Source organism: Vulpes lagopus, chromosome 4 (assembly GCF_018345385.1).
Source record: "Vulpes lagopus strain Blue_001 chromosome 4, ASM1834538v1, whole genome shotgun sequence".
Lineage (NCBI taxonomy): Eukaryota > Metazoa > Chordata > Mammalia > Carnivora > Canidae > Vulpes > Vulpes lagopus.
In genome coordinates, this window is record NC_054827.1 from 44,283,448 (window position 1) to 44,296,556 (window position 13,109).

The window sequence follows — 13,109 nt, forward strand, 5'->3', positions numbered from 1 at the left end:
GCGGTGGGTATCAAGGTCCTGATTTACCATTTTCCTCTAAATTTACCTATGAAGCCTCCTAAACTAATCCAGGCAGTGTTTAGCCATTCAGTATACTAGGTTTTCCTTAGGGGAAGTAAGGGAGGTGATTGTCACTAGTAATTGGGAGTCCAGAAACCCATTCGTATACAGACCCAAAGCCTTGTTTCTATTCTACTTTTCTCTTTAAGGCTCTTATTGGCCTTGCAAAGTGGTCATCTACCTGCACCCAGGCAGGTATCCAGAGAGTGGCAGCCCCCCAGAGCCAGAGCTCGTTAAGTGTTGCAGAAAACAAGGGCCACCAGCAAAGTGGTTGTAGGAATGGGAAAAGAGCAGGCACCTGGACTTGGCAAGTTCTCATCATTCAAGAATAGGTATAGAGGGGTTTCCCTCAGGTGGTTCCAGGATCGGGGGTAGTCAGGGAAAAACAGGAGCTCTGGATTCTGCTCCGAGCTTGGCATGATGTTGGTGGGAATCCAGGGAGCTGCTGGCTGCTCTGCCATCGGTGACCGACCTCCTCCCCTTTCCTCAAAAGCAAAGCCTCGGCATGGGTCCCGAGAGAAGTGCTGTCCTAGTAATGTCTAGCCACTCACCCTTGTGGCATCCTCAGAACTCTTGTCCTGTGCCTTGACTATCTCCCTGTACGTCTGGCTGTGTGAGCTAGCTGCCAGACCGCAGGAATGGGGGCGATGTTCACATCCCCGCTTTGGGTGAACAGGCTGGCACCAGGCATGGCCCGAGGTTACTGGACACCAGCTGGAAAAGCCTTCTGAGGGCAAGGGCAGGCTGTGGGAGTAGGAAGAGGCCATGCAAAGCCTCCAGTGGGCAGCACAGATCTCCAAACTTCCTTCAGTCACAGGGTTTGCCTGCCGGGGCTACTGACAAGCTCAAATTAGTCCCAGATACAGACAAGAGAAGACAGTGGCACGGAAGTGGAGCTGACGGGCATTTCTGGGAGGGCAGAGATACAAAGGGGAACACAAGGCCACACAGTCTGGTTTACTGGCTCATCATACACACACACCGGATATGTACACAAACATAAATATTCCAATATACAAATTTACACGGGACTCACAGATCGCCTCCTCGTGTCTCTTCTCCAGCAACCCCCCCAACCTGTGCCCTATCCGTCCAAGCTCCATTTTAGGATGAAGGCTTGCAGGGGGCTGGCAGTAGAAGGTAGGAATCTGGAGGAGGGAGAGGTCCTGCTCCCCTCTCCTCACAGGTACCTCCAAAGGGTCCTGTCCCTTTTCAGTGGCACCATAGGGCAGAGGGCTAGAATAGCTCCACTCCCAATCCGCTGCAGCTCAAATCCCAGAGGCCCCCTCTGGTTCCTCTGTCTCGTTTGACTCGTCCTTGTTTCCTCTCCTTCTTCCTTTCTGCGTGTCCCCGCTTCTCAGTCTCTGTGTCTTGGCATCCCCTGCCGTGCCTGTAGGGAGGAGGGGCCCCAGACCACGGAGTCCTTCTGGCCCCTCTGCCCTCTTCGTGGGCCTTAGAGAAGGCTAGGACTTCGGTGCAGCTCCGCAGAGGTGCTGGTACCATTGGCAGGCTCTCTGCTGGGGGTAGGTGCTAAGCCACAGCCCTCCCCAGGGCAGCCATGCTGGATCAAGATGTCTGCACACTCCTGGCTGCCAGCCCGACGAGCATAGGCCAGTGGAGTCAGGCCCCGGGCGTCCCGGCTCCTCACATCCACCCCATACTGCAGGAGAAAGCACATTTTCACAGTTGGCATGAAGTTCTTGGGGAGGTAAGGAGAGGTGGCTTTCAAAGGGCTGGGGCAGAAAGGAAATTGGATAGGCCAGAGGCACCCTCAAGGGTGGGGCCGGGAATGGAAAGGCAAGGAGGGAGCCCACAACTCACCCAGATGAGCAGTTGTGTGAAGACCACATTGGCCATGGCGCTGGAGAGATGGAGAGCCGTCCGCCCGTCCCCATCCCCATAGGTCTCGTTCACCTCCTCCTTGGACCCGTGTGCCAGCAGCATCACCAGCAGCCGCAGGTCATCCTCCACCACGGCCCGGAGCAGCTGCTGCCCCAGCGGCACGTCCGAGCTCGGCAGCGGGGCCAGGAAGAGCTTCTGTTCATACTTGGCCCGTATCCAGCGCTCCTTCTCCTCTCTGCAACCACAGGTCCATCCAGGCATGAGCCAAGGAAGGGCCCGAGCCAGTGGGTGGGGGCCGGGGCAGGCAGTCAGGGAATTACACAGACACCCCACCCCAAAGGGGAACAGGAAGAAACAGCATAGGATGGAGCAGTGAAGAAATGGACGGCATACAGCAGGTAACGCAAAGGGGGTGGGAGAAGCTGAAAGGAAGGAACACTGAAGAGAGGCCCCTTGGGGGGCGGTAGGGACGTAGGGGGCTGAGAGGGCAGCGAGATTTCAGGCAGGGCTCCCGTAGTAGCTTATCTGGCCCTGCTGGAACAAAGGGGGTGGGGGGCCTCCACCAGGGGCCCAGGCACCATCCTATCTCCCACCCATTCTCCCCATCTCAGAGCTCCGGCTAGGGCCTTCACGCCACAGAGCGATAGGGCCCTGCGCATGCGCCTCCTGCTGGCCCCTGACCTGCTGATAAGGCTCAGAAAGGGCCTCTTGTTGTGAGGAGCCTGAGTGACAGGCAGGGAGGGGGAGGGGCACCCCAAGGGGCCAACTGCCAAGCAGAGCAACGGCCACTTTTAACCCTTGGAGCACTGCTGTAGCCACCCAGGCGCCATCTCTATCTTCCTCACACCAGAGCACCAACACCCCCACCCTTCCTGGCCAGCTTCAGGGCACCCCTGCCTCCTGCAGCCACTCACCTGCAGGCATCAGGCCCAGGCTTGGCATAGCCATCCAGGGCCCCCTCCCAGACGCTGTTGGCCAGGGCATTGCCCATCGCGGTCATGACAGCCAGCAACTCGGGTGGCCAGTCATCAAGGTCCAGGGAGCGGACCCGGGACAGGTGAGCCCCCAGATGTCGGTGGGTCCCTGAGCACTCAATGCACATCAGGGCACCCAGGTTCAAGCTGGCCCAGTCTGGATCTAGGTGAGGAGAGGAAGCATCATGAAGTCCATGGGCAACCGGAATGAGAACACCAGGAAAGTCCTCTGCCCTGGCCAACTGCAAGCCCCTTGTCAAGCTTTCTTAAAGCCGCCCCAACCCCAGCCCTGCTGGCCTTTGCACTCACTGGGGGCATCACAGTCGATACAGAAGCTATTGCCACGAACGGTACGGACGGCCTGCACGGCCAGAGCTGCGTTTTGGTTCCCCAGCCGAGTCTGCGCAGTGGGAGAGATGAGAGGTGGCTGGTCAGTCACAAGGCCGCCTTGGGTCCCACCCCACTTGGGCCTCCGTGCCAACCTTGTCCTTGGCACTGCGGCAGCCCTGCAGGCTGGCGAGGATCTGGGCCTGCACGCTCTGTACCCACAGCTCCCGCTCCTCTGCTGTTGAGGCCTCGAAGTGCCACGTCTGCCCAGTGAGGGACACCACCACAAACTCAAATGACTCCTCTGCATCTGTGGGAGACAAGGGTGTTTATCTCCGTCAGGGCAGGGTGCCCACCACGCACGCAGCCAGGGACATGTAATCACCACAATTCTATGCTCTCTCCTGCTTTCCTGCCTCTCCTCCTCTTTCCTCTATCGCTGGCCTCAAAGGCCATGTTCCCGGGGGCAACTTGTAGTTGTGCAGAGGAGCCCTCAAGTCCTCTACTCCTAACCACCTGTGGAGCCTGGGTGGAGAGGCGGGGTGCAAGGATTTTGCCTCCCTGGCACTGCCAAGAATGTGTCTGGGATTCAGAGTGGGGTGCTTCCTGGAGAAAGCAGAGTGGAGTGTCTGGAGAAGGATGCAATGGGGCACTAGGAGGCAATGCCGGGAGGGTGGAGGAAGGCGGGTGTGGGCACCATCCGTATATGTCAGCTGCAGCCGCCTCATTTTGCAGCTCATTAAACCCAATATTCCTGACGGCGTCAGTGTGGGGCTCCTGGGAGCCAGGCCCCTCCCCCACTACCATGGCATAGACAGGCAGGAAGGACAAGTGGATGGGGAGAGGAGGAGAGGTTTTCCCCACAAACTGGGATGTGTGAGCAGACAGGGACATGGGGACAGCTCCAGTGACAAACACTGCAGGCTGGACTGTGGCCCCAAGCAATGTGGTGAAGCTCCTCCAAGCTCTGCTCCCCTAGGCCAACGGAACACAGCTCCAGGAACCTGTCTGCCAGTGGTCACTACCCTATGGGTGAACGATTCCTAACAAGCAGCGGGAATGTGTGGCGGGGGCTGCAGAGAGAACTCCGGTACCTGGGGGGAGGCCCGGTGCTGGGCTAGAGGCAGAGGCCTGAGGCATGGGTCCTACTCTACAGGCACCCTCCATGGGAACCACCTCCTAGAAGAGTGCTGGTACCCCTTCTTTCCCCCGGGCTCCACCATCCCACCTCACCTTCCAGCACCGCCCCTGAGCCACACAGTCATGATCACTCACCCTTAGGGGCTCAGTTCCCTGGCACAGTGGACCCCATGCCATGAATGCTAAGCATCACTACACTGCAGGTAGGCTGGGGAAGGTAGGTCCTCCCCAGAGGTGATCTCTGCCCTCCTGCCCACATCCCTACCCCTGGCAGTCGGAGCACAAGTGAGACCCTATGCCATCAGCAGAAGTTAAATTTGGGAGCAAAGAGGCTCCAACCACTGAGAGGAGGAACATTTTGAAGATAACTTTGGAGACAATCAGAGGACAAGTGCTATGATCAACACAGGTTATGAAAAAGGCCCTATGGAAAAATGTTTGAGGAGCTGGAATTCCTTAGTTTAATGATGAGTAAGGAGAGACTCAGCCAATTACTACACACGTATTAAGCACCTACTATATGCCCAGCACTCATTAAACTCAATGGGTGATACAAGAGATACAGAAAACATAGGTCCTGCCCACAAGCCTTGGAAGAGCTACTAGAGTAGCCGCCTGCTGTGTTTTACCTTCTATAAGGAATAAAAGAGAAACTCACATTTTAGTAGAAAGGGTTTAAATTACGCAGAAGAAAGAGCTTTCCTAAGATACTAAGTCTACATTACCAAAGGAAGTGAAAATGTGATAATATTGCTAATTATCACAAGGCACTTAACTCTAAAATGGAAAAAAAAAATGGTGTTGAGGGTACTGCCCCCGAATCCCACAGCCCACCTCCTGTGCCCATTTCCCTGTAGGTCCCCCTAACCTTCAGCAGCACTGCTGGGGCCGTCTGGTCGGGGGGTCCCGGTGCTCTTTTTCCGCCGGTGCTTCTTCCGGTTGGAGTGGGGAGATGGGGGAGGCTCCAGCTTGGGGCTGGAACTGAGCACCTCAGCTGGGCCACTGGCTGGTGAGGGGAGAGGTGGAAAAGTGTGGGAAGAGGGGAGGGTGGGGGGTGCAGAGCACAAGACCTGCCTAGTGCCGCTGGGAGCTCCACCCTGCCCAGCAGCCGGACCACCTGGGGACAGGGTCTGCGCAGCCAGTCCCAACCCCAAAGCTTCCCCAGCCCTGGATGGAGAAGAAGGTGAGGACAGGAGAATGTAGGGAACTTGGGCAGCAGCGCAGGATGAAGGCAGGGAGGAATCGTCAGCCCGGAGGGGCGGAAGGCGGCCCAGGGAACTCACAGGGAGCTGAAGCCCCAGCAGCTCCGCACCAAATTTATCCTCAATCACACTCCCCGCTCCTCACAATTAATAGCAGAATTAGAAACAATCAGGGAGCTGCCTAATTACTGTCAATTAGAGCGCGCTAATCAAGCTCCGTCTCCCACACCCCGCCCGGCGCTCACCACTAAATGTCAAACTTCATTAGAGGCAGACACGCTCCCTCCCTGCTTGCCTTCCTCCTTCCAGACTCTACACAGGGGCCCCATGGAGGCCAGGCCGTGGCCGTCAGGACAGTGGCTCTGGGAAGCGCCCTCAGCTCCCCTTCTCAAGCCCTCCAGTCACCCCTTCACACCCCCCCCCCCCAGGCTGGGACTTAGATCAGGAGGTGGGGAGATTCCCTGTGCTGGGAGCACCCAGTTCCTTAAGACTGTCAGAGTTCAGACTGGGGGTGAGTGCTGCTGAGGGGTGGGGGCCTGTGAAGGGTTTGGGGAGACAATTCAGGAAGTTTACAGGCCTGGGGGTGGGGGAGCCCTGGCACTACTGCCCCCAGCTGGAGGCAAAGTGGGAGGAGCAGGTGTGCCTGAGGGGCCAGGGAGCTGTGCCCACCTCCCTTTTAGCCTGCAGAACTGCTGACCCAAACGGTTAGGGTACAAAAAGTTAGGGTACAAATGGCTAGGGTATGGGTGAGAGCAGGGGGGAGCAGGGAGAGTATGTGTGTGTGTGTGTGTGTGTCTGTGTACACACGTGCAGCAGTGCTCACTGAAGGGGCAGGGAGACGAAATAAGGGGAAGGAGGAGCTGAGATGTGAGCTGGGCACAAAAATGGATGAAAGGGGGAGAAAATGAAGAGCCCAGGAAAGTGGTTGGACGGTGGGATGGGGGAGGAAAGGTAGACTTTTGATCAGCTAGACAGGATGGGGCCTCAGGCAGGCCGGGCCAGGTGGGGGTAGGAGGCGAGGACTACCTTCTGGATCCTGGATCCTATCTCTAGGACCACCCCCTCCATGGCAGGCAAGTTGCCGCCTTCAAAACGTGTGTAAAGCCCCCAGCCTCCGACGACCTCCCTGCTCAGCCGCTTCCCTGTCCCCCCCGCGGTGAGGCTGATGAGCTGGCTGCGCAGGGGGCTGATGGGGATGCGGGAGCCGCCACCAGCACTGCCTAGGGACAGCGGCGGGTGGGCAGAGAAGCTGCAGAGGGAAGGTCTCTGGCACCAGCCAGCCAGCCACTGGCAGGGCCTGGGGGCAGCAAAGGGCTTGAGGGCCAGGAAGCCTCCGCCCCTGGTTGCTGGAGCAGGGATACAGAGAGCCCCTCCTCCACTTCTAGACCCCCCCGCAGCACTGGCCTCCCTCGAAGCAAGCTCTGCTGGGCCCCTCCCCTCGGCACCCAGGCTGGGGTTGCTCCCTGGCTGCCCTCCTCTGCTTATGGGGTCCTGCGTACCTGGGGGCAGGGCATCACTCCACTGGTCGGCGCTGGAAACGGAGCAGGAGCGCTGGTGCAGGCCCTCAGGGCGAGGGCCAGCCCAGGCCGAGTTGCTGGCCGAGTAGGGGGCACCTGGGGGTGGGGGGAAGGGTCAGACTGGGAAGGGAGGCTGGGGAAGGGCTACACAGACTTTCCTGAAGATAAGGCTGCAGGCAGAACTTGAGAAATTCTAGCAGAATACTGACCAAAAACGAGGGATTTACCAGGTACCGGCCAGGCTTACTGGAGACGGAGAGGCCTTGCCGGCCCCCCACCCCCCAGGAAGCAGCTGGTCCCACACCTCACACTCCTCTCCATGAAGAGAGTGGACACCTCATCCCCTTGCTGTGAGCCAGAAGAGGGGGGCACACAGTCCTGACACCCCCGTCACCATAGCGCTTGTCTGGCCATCATTCTCAGCCCCCTCTCCCTCCAGATCAGGCCCCTGCACCACACATTATAAGTCCACATATGCCATTTGCTTTGCCTCAGCTTTGGTGCCATTCTGACGAGAAATAAGTGTATCAGATTCAAGTAATTATGTCTAATTAGTATTAGTAATTATCCTGTTGGGCTGGAGAAAATTAATCTTTCGTTTCCCATCAGGGAAGAATGGCAGAGCCAAGGGGAACGAAAGGCTCCAGGAGTGCCAGGGCCTGGCAGTGGAAGCGGCCGGGCCCCTGTGCCCTCAGCACTGGAGTCACTAACAGGGAGCCCATGGGGCAGCCACAGGGCCTCCGCTGCCCTGTCACCTCAGTCCACCTAAGGACAGGGACTGAGGCTAGACGGCGGCGGTGGTGGGAAGTCTGAGGACAGGTAGGCCAGTGGCGAGGTCTGAACCGAGAGCGGAAGAGTTGGCCAGGTATGGGAGGTTAGTAAGGGAGGCAGAGATAGGGCCTGGAGCTGGACCAACTGCAACAGAGCAGGTGACAAACTCAGCCTCTAACCAGTCCTGGGAGGACAGGGATGGAGTTTCTGGAAGCCTAGGGATGGAAGCTCTGAGCTGAAGCCCCTAGAAGGTAAAGAAACAGGCCAGACATCCCTAACGCTCGGAGGATAATCTGATGCAGAAAGGTGGAAGGCAAGTTTTGTGTTTCTCTTGTATTCATCATAACACCCAAGGCAGGACCAGACACACAGTAAGTGCTTATGAATATACGTGTGGTGCCAACACTGCCAGCCAGGCTGCCCCATTTCCAGACCCCCAAGGCCACATGCTGATACTTCCTCTGCAGAATCCCGCCCCACCCCTGCTCGGGCCTATCGGGTCCCTGCAAACCTGGCCTTTCTCAGGGTACCCTCGGCTCCCTGGCAGGAGACCTTTAGGGCAGCAGATGCAATTCCCTAAATTCCCAGAGACCCTGCTTCATCCCACGCCTCTCCTGCTTCCGTGCCCTCCTGGGTTCTAAATCTCATCCCTGCCTCGACCTGAGCCCCACCCAAAGACCTCACAGGCCCAACTTCCTCCCCAAGACCCCCAACTCAAAACCCCAAGGGAGGGAAAGTGCTTTCCCTTTTCTTTGTTAATTCTCCCCTCATTACGCCTGCAATCCCACAATCAGTGTGCACTGTAATTGTCGAATTTGATGCTAATGATTAATGAATTAAACATGGAGCCATCAATTAGTCCTCGGAGGATAATTCTGCATAAAGCAGCGGATAATGTAATTACAGTAACAAAGATAATGAGATGTTAACATCGCCCGGTGAGCGGGAGACATGTGTGAGTGTGCATGAGGTCGGTGTCAGCGTGCGGTGGAGGGGACACGGGCTTGGGTAAATGCCCGTCCGTGTGTTCTGGGGCCGTGGGCGAGTGTCTGTGGGTGTCGTGTGTCTCTTCTCCATGTGCACCTCTGCCCCCCCTCCCCAGGGAAGGCTCTGATGGCCCAGGATTATGACAGGACAGAGCTTGTTACTGTTTCTCTGCCTCTTTGGGGAAAAAGCACAGTCTTGCTACCTGACTTCAAGGAAAGGCTCATCCCCTCCTTCCTCCTTGGGTAGGAAACAAGAAACCCCATGCCAGATCAGAGGCTGCTCCTCTCCCTGTGTGCATGCAGCTCTGGAATTGCTCGGGGCCCTGGCTGAGCCCCAGCCTCCTGCCCATGCCTGGCAGTGATTCCCCAGCAGCCCTGACCCAGCTCTCTAGGCAGAGCACTGAGGAAGGCGCAGGGCCTGTTTTTGCCATTCAACCCCTCCCTAGAGCACCCCCATCCCGGCCCTGAGACGAGTGGATACCTTTCTCATTACCCTCCTTGCTTCCCTAAATCCACTAAAACACTCTGCACAATTCAAGGGCTTCTCTCTGAGCTGAGATGGCTCAGAGGATAAAACATGGCTTTTCAAAAGTCAGGCACAGTTCTAGGTTCAAAGCCCCATTCTCAAAGCCCCACTTACTGTGGAATTTTACAGACTAGTTATTCAATCTCGCTGAGCATTGGTTTCCTAATCCATTAAGTGGGGATGATAATCTCAACTTGACGGAGCTCCAAATGGGCTTGACACAGAGTAGATCTACTGCATCTGGCCACCTCTGTCAGCAGAGGGCAGCTCCTCCCATGTCTCTCCCAGCGCCTCCAGACTGGTCAGCGGCGACTGAACAAACGCCACAGAGTAGGGGTGCCAAGTGCTCCTTGCCTCCAGCAAAGAGCATGCTCAGGAGGCCATTGTCTGACCTCTTCTCTGAACCCAGAGCTGCTCAATGCGGGTCCTATCAGCACTTTGACGGGGGCAGTTCTCCGGGGCCTGCTCCCATTCCAAGGACTTAGTACCCAGGCCCCTGTGCACTGAATGTCCTCAGCAGCCTATTACTATGATAAGCACAAGTGCCCCTGGTCCCCACATGGCCTCTGGGAAAGGCAGCACCCCTGCACCAAGAGCCAGTCCCTAGGGCAGGGACACAGTTGCAGTCCCTAGGGGGCAGGACAGTTTCTTAAGCAGCTGTTTCTGCATCCAGGGAAAAGAAGAGCCAATCACCTAGGACAGCATCGGGGATACTGAAGTCTTGGGAATAAGGGTCCAGAAGCCAAGGCAGATCTGGGGCGAGGGGACTAGGTGTGGGAGGGACAGCAATGTGGCTTTGGAGCCTCAGAGGCCCAGCAAGGCAGGGCGAGCCAGGAACAGAAAGCAACGTAAGTATTATTCACCTGGACTCATAGTATCATCTGAAAAGGTAAGAACCGGTCAAGGAGAAACCAGTGCACCCCAGATTCCCACCCTCTCGGGCTCTAGCTCTTTTTTCCACACAGCTAAGCCTGTGGTAGAGCCTACCTGGCTTCTAGCTCCTCTCTAAACTCATTCCTCTCTGAGCAAAGACCCTACCTCTCGCTGCAGACCCTAGAACATTTGCCAAGTGAACCCCTTCTGGCTCCCTCCCTCCCTCCCCACACAGCACACCTGCTTGAGATGCTGGCTATGTGTGCTAGAGGCCCTGTTCCCACCATCACCTGCCCTGGCCCAAGGACCACTAACAGCACCTGTCAGCATGAGGCTGTCTGGCCCTATCTCGATCTCCAAATCACCCACCAGGCTGTATACTGGCTGCTGCTACCTCTACCAACTCCCACGAGGGCAGCACTTTGGCAAATGCATTTGGCTGACCTCGTCTTGCAGCATGACTGGGTGGCAAACATGACAGGAGCCCTGAGGACCCAGGCTGAGAAAGAGCAAAGCCCCACAGCACCTACCTTTTCAGGCCTCCACAGCCACACTCCCCAATCTTGCAGAGTGAGGAAGCAAGGCTCTCCACGCACCCCCCACCACCCTGCCCCCAGCAGCCACCTCACCTGTGCCCCCACCCAGCTGTGTGTTACTCCGATCCAAGGCCAGTCCATTGGCCCGGGGGCTGGTGCCTGGGGCTGTGGCAGGTGTGGCTCGGGGCAGGCGCTTCCCTGGCACTTTCACTGTGGTCCGTAGCAGGTCAATCTCCTTGCCATGGATGTTCTGCATGTAATCCTGAGGGCCATGCGGATAAAATAGATGAACATTCATTAGGGCAGGTCACTCTCTGGCTGCACTTTGACACTGACCAACCAACTCCTAGAGATCTCTCCCCCTGTGCTGGAAGAAACAGAAGGAGAGGGAAAGCCTAAATTTTAAAAAACCAGACGGTGAAGCTCACAGAGTATCTCCATGTGTGGATGACACCCAATCTGCTGGGCAAGACACAGCAGGGATGGGGTGGGGGGACACCATCGGCAGAGGTGGGGGGTGTGTGGAGCACAGCCCCGAGGCACAGGGCTCCTTTAGGAAAGACCGCTCAGGAGGCACCACGAGGGAGGGCAAGTATACGGCCGAGATGGGAGGCAGGAAGAGAAGGCCCGCATGGCCAGAAGAGGAACTGACATATTCCAAAGGACGCAGACGGTGGGGCAGCCCCAGGCCACGGGGGGCCTAGTCACCGAGTACCTCGGCCGTGGTTTCAGAAGCTTCCACCACCACCACTGGGGCACGGGGAATCCTTCAAGCCTCGAACAGTCCTCCATCCTGACAACAGTGCCCGACGATGGTAAGGATCTACTGAACAGTTTAAAAGGAGCCTTTGATGCTTTTTGCTGTTCTGACAGTACAGAGAAGGGTCCATGGTTCCACAGAGAGCAGCGGGCATCCAGTCAGCCAAATAACCATTACCATCACACCATCAGCTGCCCGTGCTCGGGACACTGCAGGTGCGGATCACAGTTCACCTTCCCGGGACTGGGCGTCACCAGAGCCACTTTACAGCAGTAAGACAGAGGCTCGCAAAGGTTTCTCTGCCCAAGGGCACAAATCGAAAGGTAGCAGAACCAGACTCCAGCCCAGGCTCTGCAGGTTGCGGAGGCTGTGCCCTGAAGGCAGACTTCCTCAACCCAGGAATGCATCCTGACTTCAAGTCAGCACCCAGAGGGCCCCAGACATGGACGACTGGGTGGGGATCCCAAGCGTGGGGGCCGCTCAGCACCTGGGCCCCCGCCGTTCCTGCCGTCTTGATTCTGGCCTGGGAGTCCCACAGTGGAGTGGCAACTTGGGGACCACAGAGCAGAGGCTGGCCCCTCCCCTTAAGAGCTTCGGGCTTTAACCTTGAGCCCAACCAAGGCCCCCCACTGCTTCTGCTGGCGCCTTCCGCATGGCTGACCCATTTCCTCGCTTCTGTCACCAGCAAGTTCCTCCGCAGTTCCCAGCTAGCGTCCCTGATAAAATGTGATCAAAACTCCTCTGGAGAACAGGATCTGGGTGGGTGGTGCCAGCTGAACTTGGAATGGAATTCCGCTGAGGAGACTCCGATCTGCTCTCCTCCCAAGAGAGCTTCCTTGAGGCCCCGTCTCCGTGTCTGCAAGAGCCCGCAGCCCCCGTACCTTCACCCACTTTGGGATGTCACCCAGCAGCTCTCCTACCTTCTCACCCTTTAGCTTCAGAGAAAAGGGGCAGTGTCCTCTGCTTGAGAGAACAGGTGGGGAATGTTGGCCAGCTTGAAGGAGCAAGTTTAAGGCTGGCCCTCACTCTGGGAATGACCAAGAGAACATCAAGCAGAAAGGGGTCATCTGGCCCCAAGGAGCTAAGAGAACATGCAAGTTTCCAGTTAAGAACAGGAGCAAAAATGAGGAGACAGAATGCAATGCCAGGCCCCCTCCTGCACCCCGGTCATCAGACTGCAGGTCATGAGGGGAAAAGACTCATGGCAGGGACGAAAGGGCGCCACTGATGATAGCACGCTGACCTCACCAGCCAAGTCCTACTGTCACGAGGCCCCACCAGGCCCGTGGCTACCTTATACTCCAAGTGGCTCCGACACCTCCACAGGCACAGGGCCCTTCAGGACAGAGGGGCCTCATCAGGCACAAAGGAGGAGTGGCCCCCCACTAGCGTGTGCCCACGAAAAAACTCCCTTCCATGAAGCTCTGGGCTGTGTCTACACCCCCCACACCCCCACCACCACCTAGTCCCTTGGGAGGCACGGAGCCAGGTGCCGGGCCTTAGGCACACCCTGCTCTGAGCGTGTTTGCTTCACGTGTCAGAACCACAGAATGACATCGGAGAAGTCAAGAGGAGCCACCTCCACCCAAGGGAGG

At 57.3% G+C, this 13,109-nt stretch overlaps 1 protein-coding gene across 2 annotated transcripts in view; it reads right to left on the reverse strand.

The window, feature by feature from the left end:
* Positions 1 to 1,002: 1,002 nt before the first annotated feature.
* The window catches only part of AGAP3 (ArfGAP with GTPase domain, ankyrin repeat and PH domain 3), a 56,581-nt gene continuing 44,474 nt past the window's right edge, over positions 1,003 to 13,109 (reverse strand). Inside the window, exons 11-18 of one of the 2 annotated variants that reach the window (XM_041752157.1) lie at positions 10,848 to 11,016; positions 7,045 to 7,158; positions 5,212 to 5,349; positions 3,359 to 3,513; positions 3,186 to 3,276; positions 2,817 to 3,039; positions 1,882 to 2,137; positions 1,003 to 1,720 (exon numbers count right to left, since the gene is read on the reverse strand). In XM_041752157.1, coding sequence (XP_041608091.1) covers positions 1,514 to 1,720; positions 1,882 to 2,137; positions 2,817 to 3,039; positions 3,186 to 3,276; positions 3,359 to 3,513; positions 5,212 to 5,349; positions 7,045 to 7,158; positions 10,848 to 11,016 — 1,353 coding nt within the window. In that variant the 3' untranslated portion in view covers positions 1,003 to 1,513. The remainder of the gene's footprint in view (positions 1,721 to 1,881; positions 2,138 to 2,816; positions 3,040 to 3,185; positions 3,277 to 3,358; positions 3,514 to 5,211; positions 5,350 to 7,044; positions 7,159 to 10,847; positions 11,017 to 13,109) is intronic. The other variant, XM_041752158.1, reaches the window with a different exon arrangement.